Genomic DNA, 20421 nt, shown 5'->3' with positions numbered 1-20421 from the left:
ACTTGTGACCAGTAGAAGATCTCTGCCTGCATGTAAATTATTTAATCTTTCCTTCCTTCCTTCCTTCCCTCCCTCCTTCCCTCCTTCCTTTCCTTTCCCTTCCCTTCCCTTCCCCTCCCTCCCTCCCTTCCCTTCCCTTCCCTTCCCTTCCCTTCCCTTCCCTTCCCTCCCTTCCTCCCTCCCTTCCTCCCTCCTTCCTTTCCCCCCCCTCCCTTCCCTCCCCCCTCCCCCCTCCCTCCCTCACTTCCCTCCCTCCCCCCTCCCTCCCTCCCTCCCTCCCTTCCCCCCTTCCCTCCCTCCCTCCCTCCCTCCCTCCCTTATCCATCTTTCAACTACCTCTTCTTTTCTCCGTGCTCATGCTGTCATGACTAAGGTAAAGTCTGAGCCCTTAGAGTTCCGTGCGGTGACACACACATTCCCGGGAGCTGAAGTGCCCTTGAGCAGCTCCGTCCCCGTCGGTGGGGGCGCCCGTGTAGCCGAGGAACAAGGCGGTATTGTGGTGCTCCCTCACCATTCTGCTGAATAGGGAGGGATGTGACGCTGGTATTTGAAAAATTCCTGCTGACCAGCCCAACTCGGGCCGGCCGCCGTGGCTCGGCTGCACGCAGCTCTACCCAAATAAGGCTGGGCTTCCAAACGCCATGAGAGGGGCCGAGCTGAGGAGGAAAGCTGCTTAAAGGCCAATGCCCTTTTAAGGAGGAAGGTTCCTCTTTTTTCTCTTGCTCTCTCTCCTTCATCACTCTCCTTCCTCCTCCCTCTTTCTGCCTATCAACCAGACGTTGTGAGGTCATCTTGTTCCATCTCCTCCTTTTAAGCCAGTGTTTGGGAGAGGGAGGGCCCCGGGAATTATATACCCTCTGTGAAGCATTTGCACATCTGCATTAGAAGGCAGCAGGGCTCCGACAGCAGGACACTGACTCACGCAGTGAGTATTCTCTCATTTCCTCCCTACGCTTGCTTTCAATGAGGAAGCAGAGCTGCTTCTCTGGTCTTTGGTTTGAATCTGAGCCTCAAAGTTAAGTGATGGAACTCAACTGACTTTAGAGGAGTTGAGCTTTAAATAAGCAGAATGATCAGCAGACACTGAGCTTTATGAAATCGGGGTTTTCGTTGCTAATGAACGTGCTAATGACGCCTCTCTGAGGGTTTCGGGTTGGGGTCGTGTGTCTGGGTCGGGAGCCCATCCTCTGTCGTACCTCATGGCTCGGGAGAAAGCTGTGTATTATGGGATGTGCAGGCTAAAGCCACACTTCCTCAGCGAGTCCAGACGCCACGTTTGTCAAATCCAGGAAACTGCTACACCCGGGTGGAGGGGCGGCTGGTATCTGCTGTAAGATAAGGAAATTACCTTGGACGGTCAAAGTCTGCTGCGCAGTAAAGATCATTTCAGGGTTCTGAGCCAGACACGGACGCACGGATGGACTTTGCAACAGGGAGAAGACAGCCCGAACATTCTCGAGGTTAAAACACTTAGAGTAACTGCAACCGTCAGGATTCTCTACCAACACATTGCACGGCGGTTACCATGGCGATACAGCAACAATGCACCGAAAACACAACTTCCTCTTGTCAAGAAAACATGTTTGTGGCCTTGGGACGGTTATTTTAGGATTGTTTCTGCAGGAAAGTCTCGGTTTCTGTCACGGTTTAGGTTTTATTTCCACATTTAATCTCCATCTTTTTCCATTTTCTGTAGTTTTTATTATTTCAGGGCTGAATTACACATGAACGTCAGTGGTTAGCAGTCGTTCAAAGCAGGGATGGCGTCCTCACACTAGATATCAGCCTCACATCAGTCAGACGTGTCCCGACGCGTCTTATCGGGTCCTCCTGACTGGGCAAGGGTCCAACAATAACCACGGGTCTCCAGTTACACTAAAACACATGAACGCAGCTCCAGACCCTGACGGAGCCTTTTCAAGGTATGTGAGTCTTGGATGGCAGTGCACAAAAGTAGAGGGCAGAACCTGGGGGCAGAAGCTGAGGGCAGAACCTGAGGGCAGAACCTGAGGGCAGAACCTGAGGGCAGAAGCTGAGGGCAGAAGCTGAGGGCAGAACCTGAGGGCAGAAGCTGAGGGCAGAGCCTGAGGGCAGAACCTGAGGGCAGAACCTGAGGGCAGAAGCTGAGGGCAGAAGCTAAGGGCAGAACCTGAGGGCAGAACCTGAGGGCAGAACCTGAGGGCAGAAGCTGAGGGCAGAAGCTGAGGGCAGAAGCTGAGGCCAGAAGCTGAGGGCAGAAGCTGAGGGCAGAAGCTGAGGCCAGAAGCTGAGGGCAGAAGCTGAGGGCAGAAGCTGAGGGCAGAACCTGAGGGCAGAAGCTGAGGGCAGAACCTGAGGGCAGAACATGAGGGCAGAAGCTGAGGGCAGAAGCTGAGGGCAGAACATGAGGGCAGAAGCTGAGGGCAGAACATGAGGGCAGAACATGAGGGCAGAAGCTGAGGGCAGAAGCTGAGGGCAGAACATGAGGGCAGAAGCTGAGGGCAGAAGCTGAGGGCAGAAGCTGAGGGCAGAAGCTGAGGGCATTGAGTGCAGAGGCTCTAACGAGCATCTGACTTCCAGTTGTGGTCAGTGAGGGTTTATTAAGAGCAATGCAGAGAGAAAAGAGGCTGCGAGCTGCCAGCCCTGTATGACTGTGTAATAACGGTTACGTAAGCGTGCAGATCAGTTACAGTAAGAGGGGACGGGTTCCTGCGCCGGTCCGACAGAGATAAGACATCTGTGGTTCCGCTGCCGAGCATGTGCGCTTGGTCTCCTGCGGTCTGGCTGCACTTGAGCCAGAGAATTATTAAATACTTTTGGTGGAGCGCCTGGGCACGACTCCATTCATGCTCCTCCAGACCAGAGATGTGCACATGCGTCTTTGTGCCATGAGCCAAACACAGTTTACAGCTCTGCCGTCGAGTCTCAGCATCAAATGGAGCAAAGAACTGCAGAAGGAAAGTGCTCGTAAAATATTTGCGGTCTGTAGTTTTTCCTCGTGGCGGGGCCAGAGCTGGAACCTTCTGGAGTTTATTGTCTTTTTCTTAGCTCTGTTACGGCATAGCGCCCATTTTTAGTTCTATTTAAGAAAGTATAAAATAAGTGTCTTTAACTCTCAGTCCACAGTCTGAGCAGCAGGACAAGTTAGCATTCATAGGGCCAACCAGAGGAATCACATCCTGTGACCGTTAACCATCTGAACCCTCCTCAGGAACAGGAAGTTGAGGTGACCTAACTTCAAGATGGCAGCAAAGGTTGGATGGTGCAGACAGCACCTTGACATGGGTTTTGCACTTGGCTGTTGGCCCAAAAGCAAAAGAGAATCCAGAATGTGCTGACAGAGCGAGCGTGAGGAAACTCCGGCCTGTCCGCTTGCTGGCGTCTGCAGCTGTGAATGTGCACCACCGCCTGGTCACGGGCCCCGGCGGGGCCCAACGATAGGAGACGGGTCACTCTTAATGCTGCTCCCTGGTAAAGAGGGTCCAATCAGAGGCTGCGAATGAACGCTTTGATTCACGCTTTGACCTGCATGACCCCGACGTTGGCACCGTCCTAATGTCCGTGTCTGTTCCTGTGATTCACTCACCTGCATGCTGAGCATCATTAAAGGGACACGGAGACAAGAGCCAGAGGAGGTTCCCATGGCGACGCCGCCAGATCCCTCAGCCGCTGATCCAGATGTTTGACAGATCTCTCATTTTGCTTTCCTTTCTCTCCATCCCATGTCGTCAGGGAGTCGGCATGGCAAACAAAGGTCCGTCCTACGGCCTGAGCCGGCAGGTTCAGGATAAGATCGACAGCAAGTACGACCCAGAACTGGAGCAGATTCTGGTGGAGTGGATCAGCCGTCAGTGTGGCTCCGATGTGGGACGGCCAGAACCTGGTAAATTAGGGTTCCAGGCCTGGCTGAAGGATGGATGCGTGAGTGTAAACCTGCATGTGCATCCTGCTAAACTGTGGCCGCGCTCCTCCACGTGCACGTCAGCCGTCGTCTCCTCTCACATCTGCTTCATTCTCCCAGATTCTGTGCCAGCTGGTGAACAGCCTGTTTGTTGGGGACAAGCCCGTGAAGAAGATCCAAAACTCAACCATGGCCTTCAAACAAATGGAGCAGATCTCCCAGTTTCTGAAGGGAGCTGAAGCATACGGAGTCAACAAGACCGACATGTTCCAGACCGTGGATCTTTGGGAAGGTCAGAGGGGCTTCGGGCTTTTTTAGGACGAAACACGGCCTGGATTTTAGGAGGCTACTGACTGATCCACAGGGAGGGATCCCGTAAAACACCGAGATCAGCTTTTGCTGCCCCTCAGCTGCACATCAGGACTTAGGTTAGGTGGGTAGGTGGGTAGGTGGGTAGGTGGGTAGGTGGGTAGGTAGGTGGGTAGGTATGTAGGTAGTATGGTAGGTAGGTCGTTAGGTAGCATGTTCGGGTTTCCTCCAGTTCCATGAGCAGCAACAGCCTCACCACAGCATTATGGGATGTGGGATGGGATGAGTGATACCTGTGGTCTGTGTCTGGGGCAGCTAAGGACCTGGCCGCGGTGCAGAGGACCCTGTCGGCCCTGGGGAGCTTGGCTGTCACCAAGGACGAAGGCACGTATCAAGGGGACCCCAACTGGTTTTTCAAGTGAGTAGAAGCAGCGACCTGCGTCAGGAGTGGCGGCAGTGACACAACTGGAGTTTCCTCCGCTGCGTTTGCAGAAAAGCCCAGGAGAACAAGCGGGAGTTCAGCGACGAGCAGCTGAAGGCCGGCAAGAACGTGATCGGCCTGCAGATGGGCTCCAACAAAGGAGCCAGCCAGGAGGGCATGAGCTACGGAAGACCCCGGCAGATCATGTAGAACGGCTGCACCCAACTCCCACCTAGCCCCCTCCTAGAGGCTTCCAGCAGCTAACTGACGCAATAACCCGCTTTGATCCTTTGGTTTGGTTTAAATGTACAACCGTTATATTCGTACATCGGCCTCGGTGCCACGAGCACTGCAGTTACAGTAACTCACTCAAAGATGAGCATTCCCAGTTAGGATAGTTACAGTAGCTCACTCAAAGATGAGCGTTCCCAGTTAGGATAGTTACAGTAGCTCACTCAAAGATGAGCGTTCCCAGTTAGGATAGTTACAGTAACTCACTCAAGATGAGCGTTCCCAGTTAGGATAGTTACAGTAACTCACTCAAAGATGAGCGTTCCCAGTTAGGATAGTTACAGTAACTCACTCAAAGATGAGCATTCCAGTTAGGATAGTTACAGTAACTCACTCAAAGATGAGCGTTCCCAGTTAGGATAGTTACAGTAACTCACTCAAAGATGAGCATTCCCAGTTAGGATAGTTACAGTAACTCACTCAAAGATTAGCATTCCCAGTTAGGATAGTTACAGTAACTCACTCAAAGATGAGCGTTCCCAGTTAGGATAGTTACAGTAACTCACTCAAAGATGAGCGTTCCCAGTTAGGATAGTTACAGTAACTCACTCAAAGATGAGCATCCCAGTTAGGATAGTTACAGTAACTCACTCAAAGATGAGCGTTCCCAGTTAGGATAGTTACAGTAACTCACTCAAAGATGAGCATTCCCAGTTAGGATAGTTACAGTAACTCACTCAAAGATGAGCATTCCCAGTTAGGATAGTTACAGTAACTCACTCAAAGATGAGCATTCCCAGTTAGGATAGTTACAGTAACTAAGACATCCCGCACTTCCTGTCGTGCCACTATTTTTGTACATTGTCTTAATAAATGACTTTCAAATACATGTGCAATACTTTCTTTACCTATTTCCTACCTGTTGTCTTCCTTCTTAAATAACTAATTAAATTAACTAATTCCACTAAAGGTCAGTTTGCAGCTTAACCTAAAGATCAACACTTTATCTTTACCTGTATCAGCATTTCTGCACTTCAAATGATTTATGTTCAAAAACTGTTTAATACATTTGGAAAAGCACATTGTATAAATTATGATATATAACTGTACAACAGGCACAAATTCTGCATATATATGTATATATATATTACAATTCATAAAAAAATATACATACAAACCCCACACCTAAAATCCCACTTCAAGTTTTTGTCAGTAGTTGGTTGATAAACCAGTTAATATCTCCAAAGTTCATTATATTTAACTTTTACTCCAGTAATGTGGTAAAGAAACAAAAAAAAAGGAACCGTTTTATTGGAGCTATAACAAAAACGATTTATGGGTCATATTTATCCCACCCCAGCTGTTCTGGCCCTGTGAGGTCAAGCTCAACCTTTAGCATGTTTATGGGGGAGTTAGCAGGTTTATGGGGGAGTTAGCATGTTTATGGGGGAGTTAGCATGTTTATGGGTGAGTTAGCATGTTTACCTGATCACACTGCCCTTGATTTAGCAGCTTGTCTTGCAACATTGCAACATTTAAACAGGAAGCTGAAGTGATCCGGAGCAGGAGACTCCAGAAGCTCCATTCTAGCGCTAGCGGGGGCTGCGACCCCCCCTGGCCACACCTGTGGCTGCAGGCAGAAAGTGAACACTCATAACTCCCTTTCTGGGGAGTCACCTGTGCAGAACCCTGTACCGAAGCGTAACTAGCATCACACCCAGATTCACCACATTCTAACAACAGATTGCACGCACACGCACCCCTCCACAACACATCTCCAAGCACGCCCCCCCGTTCTCAGGGTTGCTGCAGGTGGTGATCGAGGACCAAACAATGCGTCCCACTGCAGAAGCATCATCCCTGTCGATGTGGAGGACTCCTGCAGAGCTTCACCAGACGCACCTTCATGGATCAGAATAAAAGGCCACGGCTTCGGTGCAGGCGAGTCCCTCTCACCCCAGGAAGGCTGGTCTGTGAGGGGCTGCAGAGGCCTGGTCCTGGCTCCCCAGCATGGTGGGGGTGATGATGCCAGTCTAGCCCTCCTGTCGCTCTCTGTTTAAAACAATCTCTTTGGCCTCAGAGTCCACCACTGCCTGCAGCTCCACCCCCGAGTCTTGCTCCTCTTCTTCTCTGGACACCTCCTCAAGCAATGACTCTTCCACCTCTCGAATCCTGAGCCCTCTGGGGGCTCTGCGCCCGCCCCATCTTTGGCACAGGCAGAAGAGGGTCCTAAGGTCCACGTGGCCCAGCGTGACCTCCAGTGTGTAATACAGAGACCAGAAGAGAGCAAAGCAACCCAGCAACAGCAGGAACTGGAGAAGAAGGCACAAGACCCCGTGTTATCTAAGGCTAGGACATCAGCTGGACATCAGGTCACCTCTGAGCTCCAATAACAACCAAGTGAAGTGAATAAAGCTGCTGTTTACTGCTCCGACAGCATGAAAATGAGACTGACTGAGATGTGCACTGACCTTCAGATTGTTAGAGGTGAAGGGGCTGAAGACCTCTGGTGGTACCTCCAAGCCTGGGGGGCAGGGCAGAGAGAAGCTGCTGTCCAAATACCTGCCGCTCATAGCCTCCTCCACCACCCTGCCACCATCACAATCAGCATCACAAAACCAAAATGGCTGCCTTACATCACCCTGCTGCTGCTCTCACCGCTGCCTGGCCTTGACTTCACTATAGGTCATGGAGGAGCCATAGAGGGTCAGGGTCCACCGCTTCAGCTCTCCCAGAGATGCAACCTTCTTAGAGGATGGCTCTTCTGCAGCAACAGAGAGGACTCAGACTAGACCGCGACTACGGAAACAGCCCAACTACCCTGGAGCCCGAGCACTGCCTTACGGTGGTCCGATATCCTCAGGGTGTAGCGGCCTTCTGCCCTTTCCCCCCAGCAGCGCACGGTTGAGAAGGTCCAGTCCTGGTAGCCTGAAGGGTCTCTGGGCACAACAGAAACACACCGACTGACTACTCCCCATTAGCCTACAGCAACACCCCCAGCAGAGGGTCCAGGGTCCAGGGTCACACCAGTGGGGGAGCACGAGAGTGCTCGGGTACCTGTCAATGACACGGCGAGCACCGATCACCGACGTCATCCCGCTGGGACACACCAGCACAATCTCCAGGGCGCCACGGCGGGGGTGGGTGATGGTCACGGTAACAGCCACGTGTTCCAGCGTCTTCAACCCGGACTGGGTCAGATCAGAAGCCGAGACTGGGGGGACGGGAAAGGGGTGCAGATTAGGGAGCGTGTGTGTGTGTGTGTGTGTGTGTGTGTGTGTGTGTGTGTGTGTGTGTGTGTGTGTGGTGCTCAACAAAACAGTCTGGGCAAAAAACTAACTGGGGTAAAAATATACACAGCTAATGGAAAGATAGTAAAGGAAAGCCCCCCTTTCCTTCCCTCCGCTCGTAGGTGCTCAGAAATGTCCTGGTATTTCCTGTGTTCCGACGACCAATGAGCCGCGTTGCTCTCGGGCCATGTAGGGCTACACACACGTCCTCGGCACAAGAGGGACGCGGAAGGATGTGGGACTGTAAACAGAGGTAAGGAAGGAAGCAAGGACGCGGAGTCCAGGGCAGAGTGGGGGAAAAGGGATGGGGGGTCTGTTTGGGAGCCACCAGAGGGAGAAGAAAGGATGAAGACTGGATCGATAGGAGGGAGAGTGGGAGGGAGGGAGTGAAGGAGGGCTGGAGAAAAATGACACCAGGGAAACGGGAACGTTAGCCGGAGAAGTGGAAAGTCTGTATAAAACCCACATGCTTCAATAATTGAAGCGCTGCCGTAGACACCACTTTAGTCGTTCTGCTAACTGTCTAATGGCTCTGAGAGAAATGTTCCTCTCCGTTGGTCCTGGTTCCTGCAGGTTTAACATCACAGCAGCTGCTGAAGCTTCATGCTCCAGCAGCTGCCAAACATTTGGCTGTCGAAAAATCCTCAAGAGGAAAAAAGCTGTCGATTATAAAGCGCAGCCACATTCAAAAGGAAGGCAAGAGAGTAGAAGAGCAGCGTGGAAGGAACAATGGGAAGGGGGGTGGACCCCTAACCCCTAACCCTAACCCAGCAGGGTCCTCCCCCTGCCTCACTTTCACCTTCACTGTTGAGCTGAGATGAAGGAAAACAGGGAATTGAGGAGCGATAATGGAGCGAGAAGAGCCGAGGCCAGAAAAGATGGAAAAGACCGTGAAGGGGAGGACCCACTGGTCACCACGGTCACCACGTATCAAAGTCACCACAGATGACAGGAGGAGGAGGGGGAGAAGGGGGAGGAGGGGGAGGAGCTGGGAGGAACACTCAGAAAGGTGCCCAGTTTAAAGACTCTTAAGGAAAGAAAATGAAAATGGCAACTGGAAGAGTCAGATGCAGTATTTCACTACAGAGAGAACATTACCAAATATGGGAAGGTAGACAGGCGGGGGGGAGACAGGGAGGGAGGGGGGAGAGAGAGACAGGGAGGGAGGGGGGAGAGAGAGACAGGGAGGGAGGGGGGAGAGAGAGACAGGGAGGGAGGGAGACAGGGAGGGAGGGGGGAGAGAGAGACAGGGGGGAGGGGGGAGAGAGAGGACAGGGAGGGAGGGAGACAGGGAGGGAGGAGAGAGAGAGAGAGGGAGGGGGGGGGGAGAGAGAGGGAGAGAGAGACAGGGAGGGAGGGGGGGAGAGAGAGACAGGGAGGGGGGGAGGAGAGAGAGAGACAGGGAGGGAGGGGGGAGAGAGACAGGGAGGGAGGGGGGAGAGAGAAACAGGGAGGGAGGGAGAGAGGACAGGGAGGGAGGGAGAGACAGGGAGGGAGGGGGGAGAGAGAGACAGGCGGGGAGGGAGGGAGAGAGAGAGACAGGGAGGAGGGAGGGGGGAGAGAGAGACAGGGAGGGAGGGGGGAGAGAGAGACAGGGAGGGAGGGAGGGAGAGAGAGACAGGGAGGGAGGGAGGAGAGAGACAGGGGGGAGGGGGGAGAGAGAGGGAGGGAGGGGGGAGAGAGAGACAGGGAGGGAGGGGGGAGAGAGAGACAGGGAGGGAGGGAGAGAGAGAGACGGGGGGGAGGGGGGGGGGAGAGAGAGACGGGGGGGAGGGGGGAAGACAGACAGATTTACCTTTCCAAGTGCGGAGCAGCTCCTGGGGATAAGGAGGGATGGTGGCCTCCTCCGTTATCACTGGGCTCTGGTAGGACACCAGGAAGGGCACCGACTCCCACACCTGAGCAGGAGAGAAGCAGCAGTGAGCGTGAGCGTGCACGTGAGCTGCAGCTGTGAGCGTGAGCGTGCACGTGAGCTGCAGCAGTGAGCGTGAGCGTGAGCGTGCACGTGCGTACCTTGGCAGCATTGACGAGCCTCCAGGCGTTGAGCAGGCCGAAGCCGTGCTGGTGGCTGTGGTGGAACCCGGCTCCATTGAGCCTCCAGTCCGCGCTGGTATCGGCCTGGTCAACAAAGGCAGAGAGATTCAACCCAAACACATCGGACAGAAACTCCAAGGGTCTCGCCACAAAGGGTCCGGCGATAAACGGCGCGCTAATCGCGGCTACCTTGGTGGCCGTGAAGGCGATGAGGTGCTGCACGTCCCTCCAGGTGAGGCAGGGGCGCACCTGCAGCATCAGGGCCACCATCCCTGCTGCCAGAGGAGCCGTGGCAGATGTTCCCGTGTGGGTCTCCGTGCACCCGGTGCCCTTCTTCATGGACCAGTCCGAGGTGACCTGCACAGTTGTGTTGGGGGGATTAAACACTTTAGGCTCTAAAGGTCAGAAAGGCCCGGGAGGTCAAACACAAAGGTCGTAGTCTATCCCAGAGGAGCCAGACGTACGGAGCCTTCAGGAGGAACGACCCACCCTGATCCCAACATCAGCTCCGTGTGCAGTGAGGAACTTCACACATCACCATGAAATGACAGCAGGACGCCAGCACTCAGTGCTCTAAAACGCTCCGTAAGCTCCCGAGAGCCTCGGCTCTGAAGGCCAACGTGAGCCTGGATAAACAGGAGGTGGGGGGGCTCCAGACACTAAAGGACCACGTTAAACAGACCAGAATGGAGCTGAATTCAGATCTATGAAGGGGGTTCAACCATCCAGCAGTGCCGTGTGGTCACCGGCCTCAGCGTGATCCTGCTGTCTGGTGTGAACATCTGGATCCTGGTCAGACCAGCAGCCCTCTGCGCCTCACATCTGGGACTTTCCAAACGCTGATCACGCCATGTCGGCGGAGAAGCAACTTAAAGGCATTTGAAAATCACCACGTCCACCGACATGGACCTGGAACTTGGACCCATATTGAAACCCAAACTCTTGGTTTTAGGCCAACGTACGATGCTCCGGAGCTTGTTCCCCCCGCTGCTGAAGGTAACGGCCAGCATAGACGCGCAGTCCTCGGCGTAGAAGGGCTTCTTGCCTTTCTCGTCCACGGCGCCTGCAACGCGGATGCACTGGAGTTACCTACGACTCGCGCACGTTTAAGAGACACAGAGCCGAGGGACTGAGCCTGGTACCGATCGTGATGGTGTAGATAGAGTTGGCGTAGCCGTCGTAGTTGCAGTTGTCATTGTACTGCCCACCGTTGCCACTGGCCACCACAAAGATGCTGCCGAAGCCATGTCGACCTGCAATCACTCCGTGCTGCAGAGCTGCCTGGAGCCAAGGAAATCACTCACAGAGGCCAGAAAACAAAATCAACCCAGCCGAAGCATGAATGTGTGGTGTTGTGCTGCCCCCTGGTGGCCATAACACGACAGGGCAACCTCTTCCTCACCTTGCCCAGGGGGTGGGGTCCATCCACTGTGCTTCCGTCATCTTCTGGACCCCAACTAGAAAACAAGATTCTAAATCAGAATTTGAGCAAAACCCTGAGAGTTGTACTGCAGCATTGCTACCAACTATTGATCAACATAAATGGCACGTCACCAAATACATGCAGAGAGAGACATGCTAGGAACCTGCAGCTGTAGATGTCATTGACTTGGTAGTGCTTGTTGAAGGCCACAGCCTCCAGGCTGTCTGTCAGAGGTCCGTCCAACACTCGGATACCTGGACAGAACACAACAATAAATGCATGTGACATCCATTCCCATCCAAACATTCCTCGTCCAGGCGGAGTACCTGCCACCTTGCTGCCATACGCCACCCCTACAGCGCAGAAGCTGTTGTTGGGAACCGCTGCAATCTCGCCAGCACACCTGGTCCCATGGTGGTTGTCACTGTGGGGGTCCGGGTGGGGCATTGGGTCGGGGTCATTGGAGTTCAGGTCGTAGCTGCCCTCCGGGCTCTGGTGAGAGGAGTTACGCAACATCGGAGACGGCGTTAGAAGAAATCCCATCTGGTCTCGGCTTGAGAAGGAAGCTTCTCTCTATTTCAAACTCACATAGTTGGACTGGATGTCCTGGTGCGTGTGTTCTACCCCGTCGTCGACGACAACAACCGTGACTCCCTGGCCGGTCACATTGTGCTCCCACACCCCCGTGACGTTTATGTCCATGCCTTTATTATGGACGTTGTGCTGGTGGAGGAAACAAGTGAGTTACACATGTCAGGAGCATCTTACACAGCCAGAAACTCCGGGGAGGACAGCTTTAGAAGCACAGTAGAAGTGTAGGTGCTTAAAGACATTGTTGGACTACTAATAAAAAAGAATATACTAGTAAAACTGATGGATGAAAGCACACCTTTCGTGTCCCAAAGGCTCTTTTATTTGGAACCTTTGTTACAAGGCTCCAGTGTGCTTGGAACAGCTGTTAGTAAAGGAATGAATTTGAGCTGAGCAACCATTTATCACCATCCAAAAACACAAAAAAACACTACTAGCATAAGATTTGATTACTTGGCCTTCATCTGGAAACTGACCATCTTTTATCAGGGCTATAGGCATTTGGAGATCTTCTTTAAACATTTAGAAAAGTATAAATGAGGTAAAAATCTAGTACAAATGAACAAAATACAATTTACAAATGATCCAGGAGTTTTTAAATGGCCTGAGAATGATTAAATGCCTGAGAGTGGGGGTGGGGGGGTAGATACGCACCAGGTGCCACTGTTTAGGGTAGCTGGGGTCATTAAAGGCCAAGGATCTCTTCGAGCGGCTCAGCACCTTCTCCTGAGAGTGCCACAGGACGTCAGGGTGTGCTGCCAGGACCTCTCCATGACCGCTGCCCCACACTGAGGCAGCAGCGCCACCTTTAGAGCACAGCAGGTAGTGTCCCTGGAGCTGGCCGATCTGTCCTCGGCTCTGCAGACCCGCCTGCTCGGCTACCTGAGTTGGAAAGAATGAAAAGTCTGGAAAAAACCCTTTTTAAGTGTGGTCATATAAAGTATAGATTAACTGTGTAGAAAAACTGCCAAGTCCGGAATATAATTATTATATAATATTCATCAGGGACGAATGAGACCGGGGAACTTTGGCTGAGTTGGGTCTGACGGCTGCTTTTAACTCACTTTGGGCTGCAGAATCCAAAACTGGTCTCAGCTTTTCTCGATCATTTTATCGAGTATCCCCTCTGTAGGATCTAGCGCTGACCTACTGGGAGCTGCACACCTCTCACTACTGGCTCAACTGGAGATGAGTCCAGTCGTAGTCACTAATCAGGGGAATTTGGCTGATCTGGAGGGGAAGCTGAGGAGCAAAAGACTGCAATTTTGCCTTCTGCATGTCAATTTTGGTTTTAATCAGCATACAAATCTAACTTAAGAGAATTTCTTTTTCAAATTGTTCCCCAGTGTAATTACTATGCATATGCAAAGCGGTCTCCTCATTACTACAGTGTTTGCTTGTTGTCTTCATTTCTTTAGCTAAAGGTCACCAGCCAGTTGGAACGATTCTTTTGGCCATTGGACCAGAAACACAGACCAGGCCAACAGTACAGGACACAGCAAGGAGGCCAGCTGAGCAACTGCCACCTTGTTGTGTCCATCTACACAAGTACAATGAAGCAGGACAGAAGCACAAGACCAAAAGTGTTCAAATATGCTGTACCCTGTTAGCTACCACATCCAGCTGCACAGCAACTCTCTCACCACCTTCTTCCTCATAATACGGGCCGGGACGGAGACGGATAGCCCAGGACTGACCAATGCTGCAGGATGGCGATTGCCAAGGCAGCGACAGTGGTGGGGGAGATGGAGTCACAGTGACCAGGAGCAGGAGAGTGGCACAGGACAGAAATAAGAGGAATAGGAAGGTGGGAAAATAGGGTATTGCCATTGCAACAGAGGATGACGGGTGGGGTCAACCTGGCAAGCTCTCCTCATCTGATCAGCCACCTGGATGAGAAAAAAACACCCAGACAAACCAAAAATGTTAATATGTGAGGGAGAAAATCTCACATTACATTATGGATGTTGCAAACTAAACGCTAACAACATTCAAATTCGTGAATCTAGATTGAGGTCACTTCATTTTTTCCCCCAGAATCACTCATAAAATGTACAAAATGATCATTTTGTCCCAGAAACAGATGCAGGACATTTAGTTTATAGCTTGGTTATGTCAACAGCATGAAAAAGTTACACTTAGGGACATTCGAACACCTGAAATCTGAAATCTTGGTGAAAGACTTTAAACCACCTGCTGTGCCTTTTATTATTTAAGATCAAGCTAACGCTAAGTAGTTTGGGTGGTATTATTCTGTGGTATGCTAAAGCAGCTAACTCGAGTTATTCAGCGGAAAGCAGTGGGATTATTAAACTCGTAACAATGCAAACAAGCAGGTAGATGAATAAAATGGAAAGAAAACCACAGCATGAAAAGTTGTGGTCCAGTTCACTGTTTTTAGCATCGCTGTTGTTCTCAGGTCCGTCTAGTGTCCCTCGTTTAACAACGGAAATCTTAGTTCCCGTCTGGAAAATAATACTTCGAATAACAAATACTCGTGTAGGGTGATGTCATTCTCAAAACCTCCTCTTACCTTTCTCATAAAACTGCGGTTCACGTCTATTAATAGTGAAAGTTCAGAGCAATGTCGACCCGCATCTCACTTCCTGCTCTCACCGCGGAAGTACTACGTCATAGTGTTGCGCAACATCCGGCGTGTTTGGGCACGTCAATAAAAATGGATGAAAGATATTATAAACTCGCTCTAAATCCTTCTTTACAATCTCCTCACGGTGCAAAGACAAGGACTTCAACTAGTTTATTATCATCCAAACAGTAGTTACTATCTTATACAAATCTGGATGTAAATAACTTACAGTAAGTGTGGTGATATTGAGCTTTTTGATCACTCGAATGGTGTGAAAAAGTATTTTGTGTATAAAATGAAACCACCATGCGATATTACAGCTACAATACGTTCTTTATTGGTCAAACAGTGCTGCCAGTGTCTGCCATAAATATCCCATTCTTAGGCTTATTTACAGATTGCTAAACAATATAAAGTGTTCCTTGTTGACATATACCACGTTCTTTAGAGGGTGACATCATTTGGACTAGTTTCATGTCACTGAAAGATGGAGTGAGTTATTAGGCCGCTTCTGTATATCTGGCAGGAGCCCAATTAATTATTTAACATATACAAATGATATGGTGCAGCACCACAATAAGCAAGTTTATATGTGTGTTTGTGATTAAGAATGTGCAAATTGTGTACACGTATGCGAACAATATGAGTAGAAAGACATGACAGCTGATATATACGGCCCGGTTTTACACAGAGGCAAACCCGAGTACATGTAGTAAATGCTGTAACGATCTGCTATATCATCAATTCTCCATTTTATGCTTCGTTAATTTGTAAAGATTATTATATTGTAAATTCAATAGTTTTGATTAAATCTCTCCGCATACGTTCATATGCAAATACAGCTGTGGACACATACAAGCATGCTCATACAGATCATCCGGAGTTCATTTACTCACAAACCACAAACATCGCAGGTATAAAGGACCACGTGGAACCATACACTAGTATCTTTAAACCATCCCAATTAAATCCAATTAAGTGGATGATAGTTTCCCATTTTATATGTTGAAAACATTCTTTATTTTCCCACCATGTCTACCCCATTTATGAGACATATTTACTTCTTGCATCTCACGCCGCACTGATCTGCATAGGTAACTTAACCAGGTAACCAATGTTCTTGGTTGTTCTTCAGGAAAATAATGGCTCTAGATATCCTCAGGGCAGCAGAGATCACTGCAGGTCTGAAAACTCAAATACTTGAATACTCCTCAAACAGCACCAGCAACCTCCAACATTTAGGGAAACATCCATCTGTGTGGTTTCTGGAGAAGGTGTCACCGCTCTCTCGCCTTCACTTCAGGAGCGAGATGTCGTCCGCCAAATCCCCGTGTGGGTGGAGGCAGCGGGCGAAGCGCCACTGACACACCATGAGACACAGCGGCATCATAAAGAGAGCACAAATGCCCGCCATGATATAGGCGATGGTCATCAGCATAGATTCATCCGTCTGCGGGATGTTGTAGCCACAGTCCTCCAGGTCAACGCCATGGAACGGGCCTGTCACAGAGGCCGTGCGGAACTCATCGTGCACTGCAGAGAGAAGGAGAGTTCCCTCTGTATCACCCTGCAAACAACTGGCGTATGTTGCTCGTTGCTTTCATCCTCACCGTGGCACATGCTAACGGCAAAGCCAATGCGCTTGTTTTCCCGGTCGAAGACCACGTAGAAGCCCTCCATGATGACGGCTCCCATCACTGTACCCGTGCTGGACTGCGACACAGCGAACTTATAGCAGTCCTCCTGGGCAGACGCCACGTCCTCTACTGGCCGCAGGTATTGCTGCGTAAGTACACAAAAGCAAACACTTATTAGCTTTAGTTTCGCTTTAGCCTGCAGAAGTCTGCAGACACGCTCATTTCCAGACACAGTCTGTGTGTTACCTGTGGCAGGATAGAGATTCGAAAGGACTGATTGTGGTTTTCACTCATCAGGTAGAGGGAGATGACGGGGAAAATGTGCCAGGGTGTGGTGCCAGCCTGCCAACACACCAGTTGCTCCCCGAGCCAGAACCCAGAGGGAAACTGTTCAGTCTGCAAAAACAGGTTCAGGAGCCCTTTTAGGCTTCTTTTCCCACTTTTCACCAGCGTTAAATGCCCCAGGTTACACACAATGAGCACAAACAAGGCAGCGTAATTGTGCCCAAGCTTCCTGGCACAGCCCCACCCCCCAGAGAAGGTGCCAACGCCGTCCATCCAGGCGTGCAAAAGAAACAAATGTCTTCTATGAAAGGTATTGTGACATAGTCATGAAACAGAAGAGTGGATATTCCATATTCCTTTATACTGACATCAACTATTTCAAGAGTTCAGTCAAATGGAACCAAGGCGTGAGAGTGAAGCGTGTCTGGACTGACCGAAGAGGCAGCTTCGATTGCCTTAACGGCAGCCTGGAACACCTTTTTGGGCAGCCTGAGATTGGTGGTGCCACTGTCCACGATGCTCTTATCGTAGTTGTACTGTAGACGTCAGGAAGCACGTGTTACATTCTCAACAACTGACCGTTACCCGTTTGTTTTTGCTGATGCCAAACTGACCTCCTTACAGTCCATGTTGAGGTCCTGTCCGTTGACCTCAATCCGGACAATTATCACCTCATAGTACCATTCTCTACGGATGGGAGTGTACCAGATCTCTCCAACGTAGAGCGATGGATCCACACCGCCGATGATCTAAGAGCACATTCATAATCAGCTTCCAGTGCTGTCCAAGAGGATCTGTAGCTGCGTGTGTCTCACCATGCTGCCCCCCACTGTAGCGCTGCCCAAGGAATAGTTCTGAGTGAAGCCGGCGCCACAAAGCTGGAGGGAGAAGATGTTTGGGACGGAGGTCTGACGGACCAGTGAGTCAAAGAAAGGTTCCAGTGTCTCATCAGGCTGGAGAGAGAGACCAGGAATACAGAAAACACCCCCCCCCCAAACATACGCAGTATATTACATACTGGGCCAGGACAAGAACACACGTGTTCTTTTCAACAGATAGATGAAACAATTTAGCCCAAACGGTCGAAGGCCGTGGTTCTACTGCGTTTGGAGGTGCTAACACGCACTTACCCGAGCTATGTCAGCATAGGCCAGTCCCAAGATTCCTTCCCAATTAGATCCATTGATGAAGAAGCGATCTGACTGGATGATCGCGGCGATGTTGGCACGCAGCGTGGCGTTGGGACCGTGGGGCACGGACACCAAGTCGGTGCCCAGCTCTCCCTCCCATCGGCCCTGGGTGTAAGGGACGTACACGCTCTTCCCCTGGTCGTGGTACGAGCTGGAGCTGGGAGCAGATGTTGATGTTGCAGAGAAAAGGCAGGTTTAAAAACAACAATGCAAGAGATGACGTGACTTTTTAAGCAGCGTGGCTGGTGATTTGTGCTCCTCACAGCGAGCGGTGGTAGTAGCGTCGTAGGTAGGGATGAGCTGCAGCCCCGACAGCAAAGTTGCTGCTTCCTGTATCCACCAGAATGTTCAGCTATGGAAGGAAGAGCAAGAGGTTTGTGAGCCACTGCTGCGTCTGGATCAATCTGTCAATAACGTGACCGAGCTCAACCTTCACGCGTATCCTTATTTACCCGAGCGTCACTAAGCACATATCTGCTCGTCTCTTGTCTCCTGCTCTGTTCCCTGCACCCTTCCACTTATCTCAGGCTGCCCACTGTCCCCCCCCCCCCCTTTCCTGCATCGCACTCTGCATGAGTGTCATCTTTTGTGCATCAATCCAGAGGCAGCTGGTGGCTCAAAACTGCCACATGAGGGCAGGAAAGCACACAAGTCACAGAACCGAGCCGACAGTGTGGCACCAAAAAGAAAAAAAACCCACAACCACAGCAAGCTAGTCAATAATAGAGTGGCCCTTAAAATATCCAGAGAAGTGCTCGTGTCCCAAGGGCTCGGCTGAGCCTAGAAGCCATGAAAACATGCATCGGTTAGCAACGCTCTTTCTGATTGGCTGGTGAGTTGCTGACAGCTCAGGAGAGGTGTGCGTCCTTCATGCAGACCACAGGTTGCATTCTGTACATCAGTACCCCCCCACCCCCCCCCCCACTGAGGTGGAGAAATCATCAGAATAGAAGAAACAAGAGCAGAAAATTATCAGTGACTCAATGTCAGTTCATTACATCAGCATATACGTTACATGTTATTATCAAAGGGCCTTATCGTGATTAATGTGTGTGTGTGTGTGTGTGTGGTGTGTGTGGTGTGTGTGTGTGCCTGTGTGTGAGCAAAAGCTTGGCAACATCCACTTTAATGTGACTGTACAGCTCTTTCATGGTGCACGTTTCGGCACGGTTCTTGTCCACACCCGGCTGCCCGTGTTCCGACCCGCACCACGTGCACGCCACTGGTGTGCCAGCCTGCACGCCACAGCTGCACCCAACTGGCACCAGTTACTCTGCAGAATTAATGGTCCCATTATCTGGCTGGCTCACCCGGTCCTTTCACTTTTTACACAAACACACACGCCGTTCCTATATTATCTATAACATTAGGACTCAGACTACAGGTTATAGTATTTATGTACAGAAATACATTTGTTTCTATTGGCATTTAAACGCAACAGGTTTGCATCATAAGGACCAATGGAATAAAAATAGATGCAGCCGTTACCTTCTGCGGGGGGGAGCCCACGGCCATCTCCACGTAGTAGCCCTGGCCGGACTTCCCTCGCAGGTTATCGATCATGTCCACGAAGCTCACGCCGCCCGCGGCCGCTCCCCTCCGCCTGCGCGCGGCGCCGCGTTCCGTCGCGGCAGGTGGCACCTGCGGAACAGGAGCGGCGCGAGCGCCTTGCCGCAGTGGCACGCGGACCGCGAGCGGCAGGCCCGCGGGAGCTGCGGCGGCTCGCGCGGCGCTCAGCAGACACAGCGCCGTGCACGCGAGGAGCCCCGACAGCCACGGCCGCGACCGCGACGCCTCCATGACGGGACGTTAGTGCCGCGGGAGCCGCGGTGGTCTGGACCTCCCAAGCGCGCGCTTCAATCACAGTCCGCAGGGACACGTGAGCTCCAGTGGCGACGATGCTAAAATGTCGGATAAAACCATGGCAACCGGACCGTAACTGTGACCAGGATGGCTTCAACGGGCGCTACGTGACATTTGAGGACGATGTCAACGCCGGAACACAAATTACCTGGACGGTTGAGCTAAATTCAGGCCTTTGGCGTTTACTCCGCATATCTTGATTTCAAACATCCGGATCTATCGACGGTGGGGGGGCTGGCTGAGGGCTCCAGCGGACCCGCATCCCTCGGCTCTCCTCACCCACTCCCTTGGGTCGCCTTTCATTCTTTCACCTCCTCTTTCTCCTCATCCATTCACCCATCTGCATCCTTCTGTGTTGCTCAACACCAGCATCACCGTCGTCAACGCGCAAAATAAAACTTCCTGTTTTCCTGCCAAACATTTCTAAATAAGACTCGCCTAATTTAACCATCTACTTTTATCCGTTCTTCAGAGGTGCTGACGGCTCAGCACAAAGAAGACTATTTAGTTGCTTATTAAACGGGTCATAAAGAGGTTCTACGCGTCTTTAAACAACAGTGCTTTATAACCATTGACGTAAGGTCTTTTAATTTGAAAGCGCCGTCACGGAAGTCCTCTGGCCACTTCCTCTGCCAACAATAAACTCTGGGATTAAAGGGATTATTTTCATTTGAAAGATT

The 20421-nt window shown here is 51.2% G+C and overlaps 3 protein-coding genes across 7 annotated transcripts; 1 reads left to right on the top strand and 2 right to left on the bottom strand.

Annotated features, from left to right (window-relative positions):
* Positions 1-707: 707 nt before the first annotated feature.
* Positions 708-5728, top strand: tagln (transgelin). Of its 4 annotated transcripts, XR_008952918.1 has the most exons (7): positions 761-925; positions 3191-3233; positions 3712-3900; positions 4001-4172; positions 4505-4607; positions 4682-5077; positions 5205-5728. XR_008952918.1 is itself a non-coding variant. In XM_057048657.1 (6 exons), exons 2-6 carry the CDS (start codon positions 3222-3224, stop codon positions 4818-4820), a joined length of 615 nt encoding a protein of 204 aa, XP_056904637.1. In that variant the 5' UTR covers positions 761-925; positions 3191-3221; the 3' UTR covers positions 4821-5728. The 4 variants fall into 4 exon arrangements, 3 of the variants coding, with proteins under 3 accessions (XP_056904639.1, XP_056904637.1, XP_056904638.1); XM_057048657.1 differs by having other exon boundaries at positions 4682-5728; XM_057048659.1 differs by lacking the exon at positions 3191-3233 and having other exon boundaries at positions 708-925; positions 4682-5728.
* A 155-nt stretch (positions 5729-5883) lies between these two features.
* Positions 5884-14832, bottom strand: pcsk7 (proprotein convertase subtilisin/kexin type 7). The gene is made up of 17 exons (XM_057048653.1): positions 14713-14832; positions 13782-14068; positions 12834-13061; positions 12177-12311; positions 11915-12080; positions 11752-11842; positions 11568-11622; positions 11308-11446; positions 11128-11228; positions 10355-10522; positions 10145-10249; positions 9927-10029; positions 7899-8055; positions 7686-7780; positions 7500-7605; positions 7313-7430; positions 5884-7153 (listed from the first exon to the last, which is right to left on the bottom strand). The coding sequence occupies exons 2-17, from the start codon at positions 14007-14009 to the stop codon at positions 6875-6877; spliced, it is 2274 nt and encodes a 757-aa protein (XP_056904633.1). The 5' UTR covers positions 14010-14068; positions 14713-14832; the 3' UTR covers positions 5884-6874.
* Positions 14833-15080: 248 nt separating this feature from the next.
* On the bottom strand, positions 15081-20139 carry bace1 (beta-secretase 1). 2 transcript variants are annotated; one of them, XM_057048654.1, is made up of 9 exons: positions 19367-20139; positions 18142-18230; positions 17819-18035; positions 17504-17641; positions 17303-17437; positions 17123-17224; positions 16650-16799; positions 16377-16548; positions 15081-16299 (listed from the first exon to the last, which is right to left on the bottom strand). In XM_057048654.1, the coding sequence occupies exons 1-9, from the start codon at positions 19676-19678 to the stop codon at positions 16061-16063; spliced, it is 1554 nt and encodes a 517-aa protein (XP_056904634.1). In that variant the 5' UTR covers positions 19679-20139; the 3' UTR covers positions 15081-16060. The 2 variants fall into 2 exon arrangements, with proteins under 2 accessions (XP_056904634.1, XP_056904635.1); XM_057048655.1 differs by having other exon boundaries at positions 19890-20139.
* Between the last annotated feature and the right edge of the window lie 282 nt (positions 20140-20421).

The sequence above is a fragment of the Takifugu flavidus genome, chromosome 12, assembly GCF_003711565.1.
Source record: "Takifugu flavidus isolate HTHZ2018 chromosome 12, ASM371156v2, whole genome shotgun sequence".
Classification (NCBI taxonomy): domain Eukaryota; kingdom Metazoa; phylum Chordata; class Actinopteri; order Tetraodontiformes; family Tetraodontidae; genus Takifugu; species Takifugu flavidus.
The sequence above is the reverse complement of the archived record's forward strand: the minus strand, read 5'-3'. Positions and strand labels throughout refer to the sequence as shown.

Excerpts from the sequence above, each read along its gene's own strand:
- pcsk7 (XM_057048653.1), bottom strand. The coding sequence starts at position 14,009 with ATGGCAATACCCTATTTTCCCACCTTCCTATTCCTCTTATTTCTGTCC. Across the intron at positions 7,781-7,898 it reads GCTCGCCGTGTCATTGACAG|AGACCCTTCAGGCTACCAGG; the intron begins GTACCCGAGCAC and ends TGTTGTGCCCAG. Across the intron at positions 7,606-7,685 it reads CCTGAGGATATCGGACCACC|AAGAGCCATCCTCTAAGAAG; the intron begins GTAAGGCAGTGC and ends CTGTTGCTGCAG.
- bace1 (XM_057048654.1), bottom strand. The coding sequence starts at position 19,678 with ATGGAGGCGTCGCGGTCGCGGCCGTGGCTGTCGGGGCTCCTCGCGTGC. Across the intron at positions 17,225-17,302 it reads TCAACATGGACTGTAAGGAG|TACAACTACGATAAGAGCAT; the intron begins GTCAGTTTGGCA and ends TGACGTCTACAG. Across the intron at positions 16,549-16,649 it reads GAATCTCTATCCTGCCACAG|CAATACCTGCGGCCAGTAGA; the intron begins GTAACACACAGA and ends GTACTTACGCAG.
- tagln (XM_057048657.1), top strand. Across the intron at positions 3,901-4,000 it reads CCTGGCTGAAGGATGGATGC|ATTCTGTGCCAGCTGGTGAA; the intron begins GTGAGTGTAAAC and ends TCATTCTCCCAG. Across the intron at positions 4,608-4,681 it reads GACCCCAACTGGTTTTTCAA|AAAAGCCCAGGAGAACAAGC; the intron begins GTGAGTAGAAGC and ends CTGCGTTTGCAG.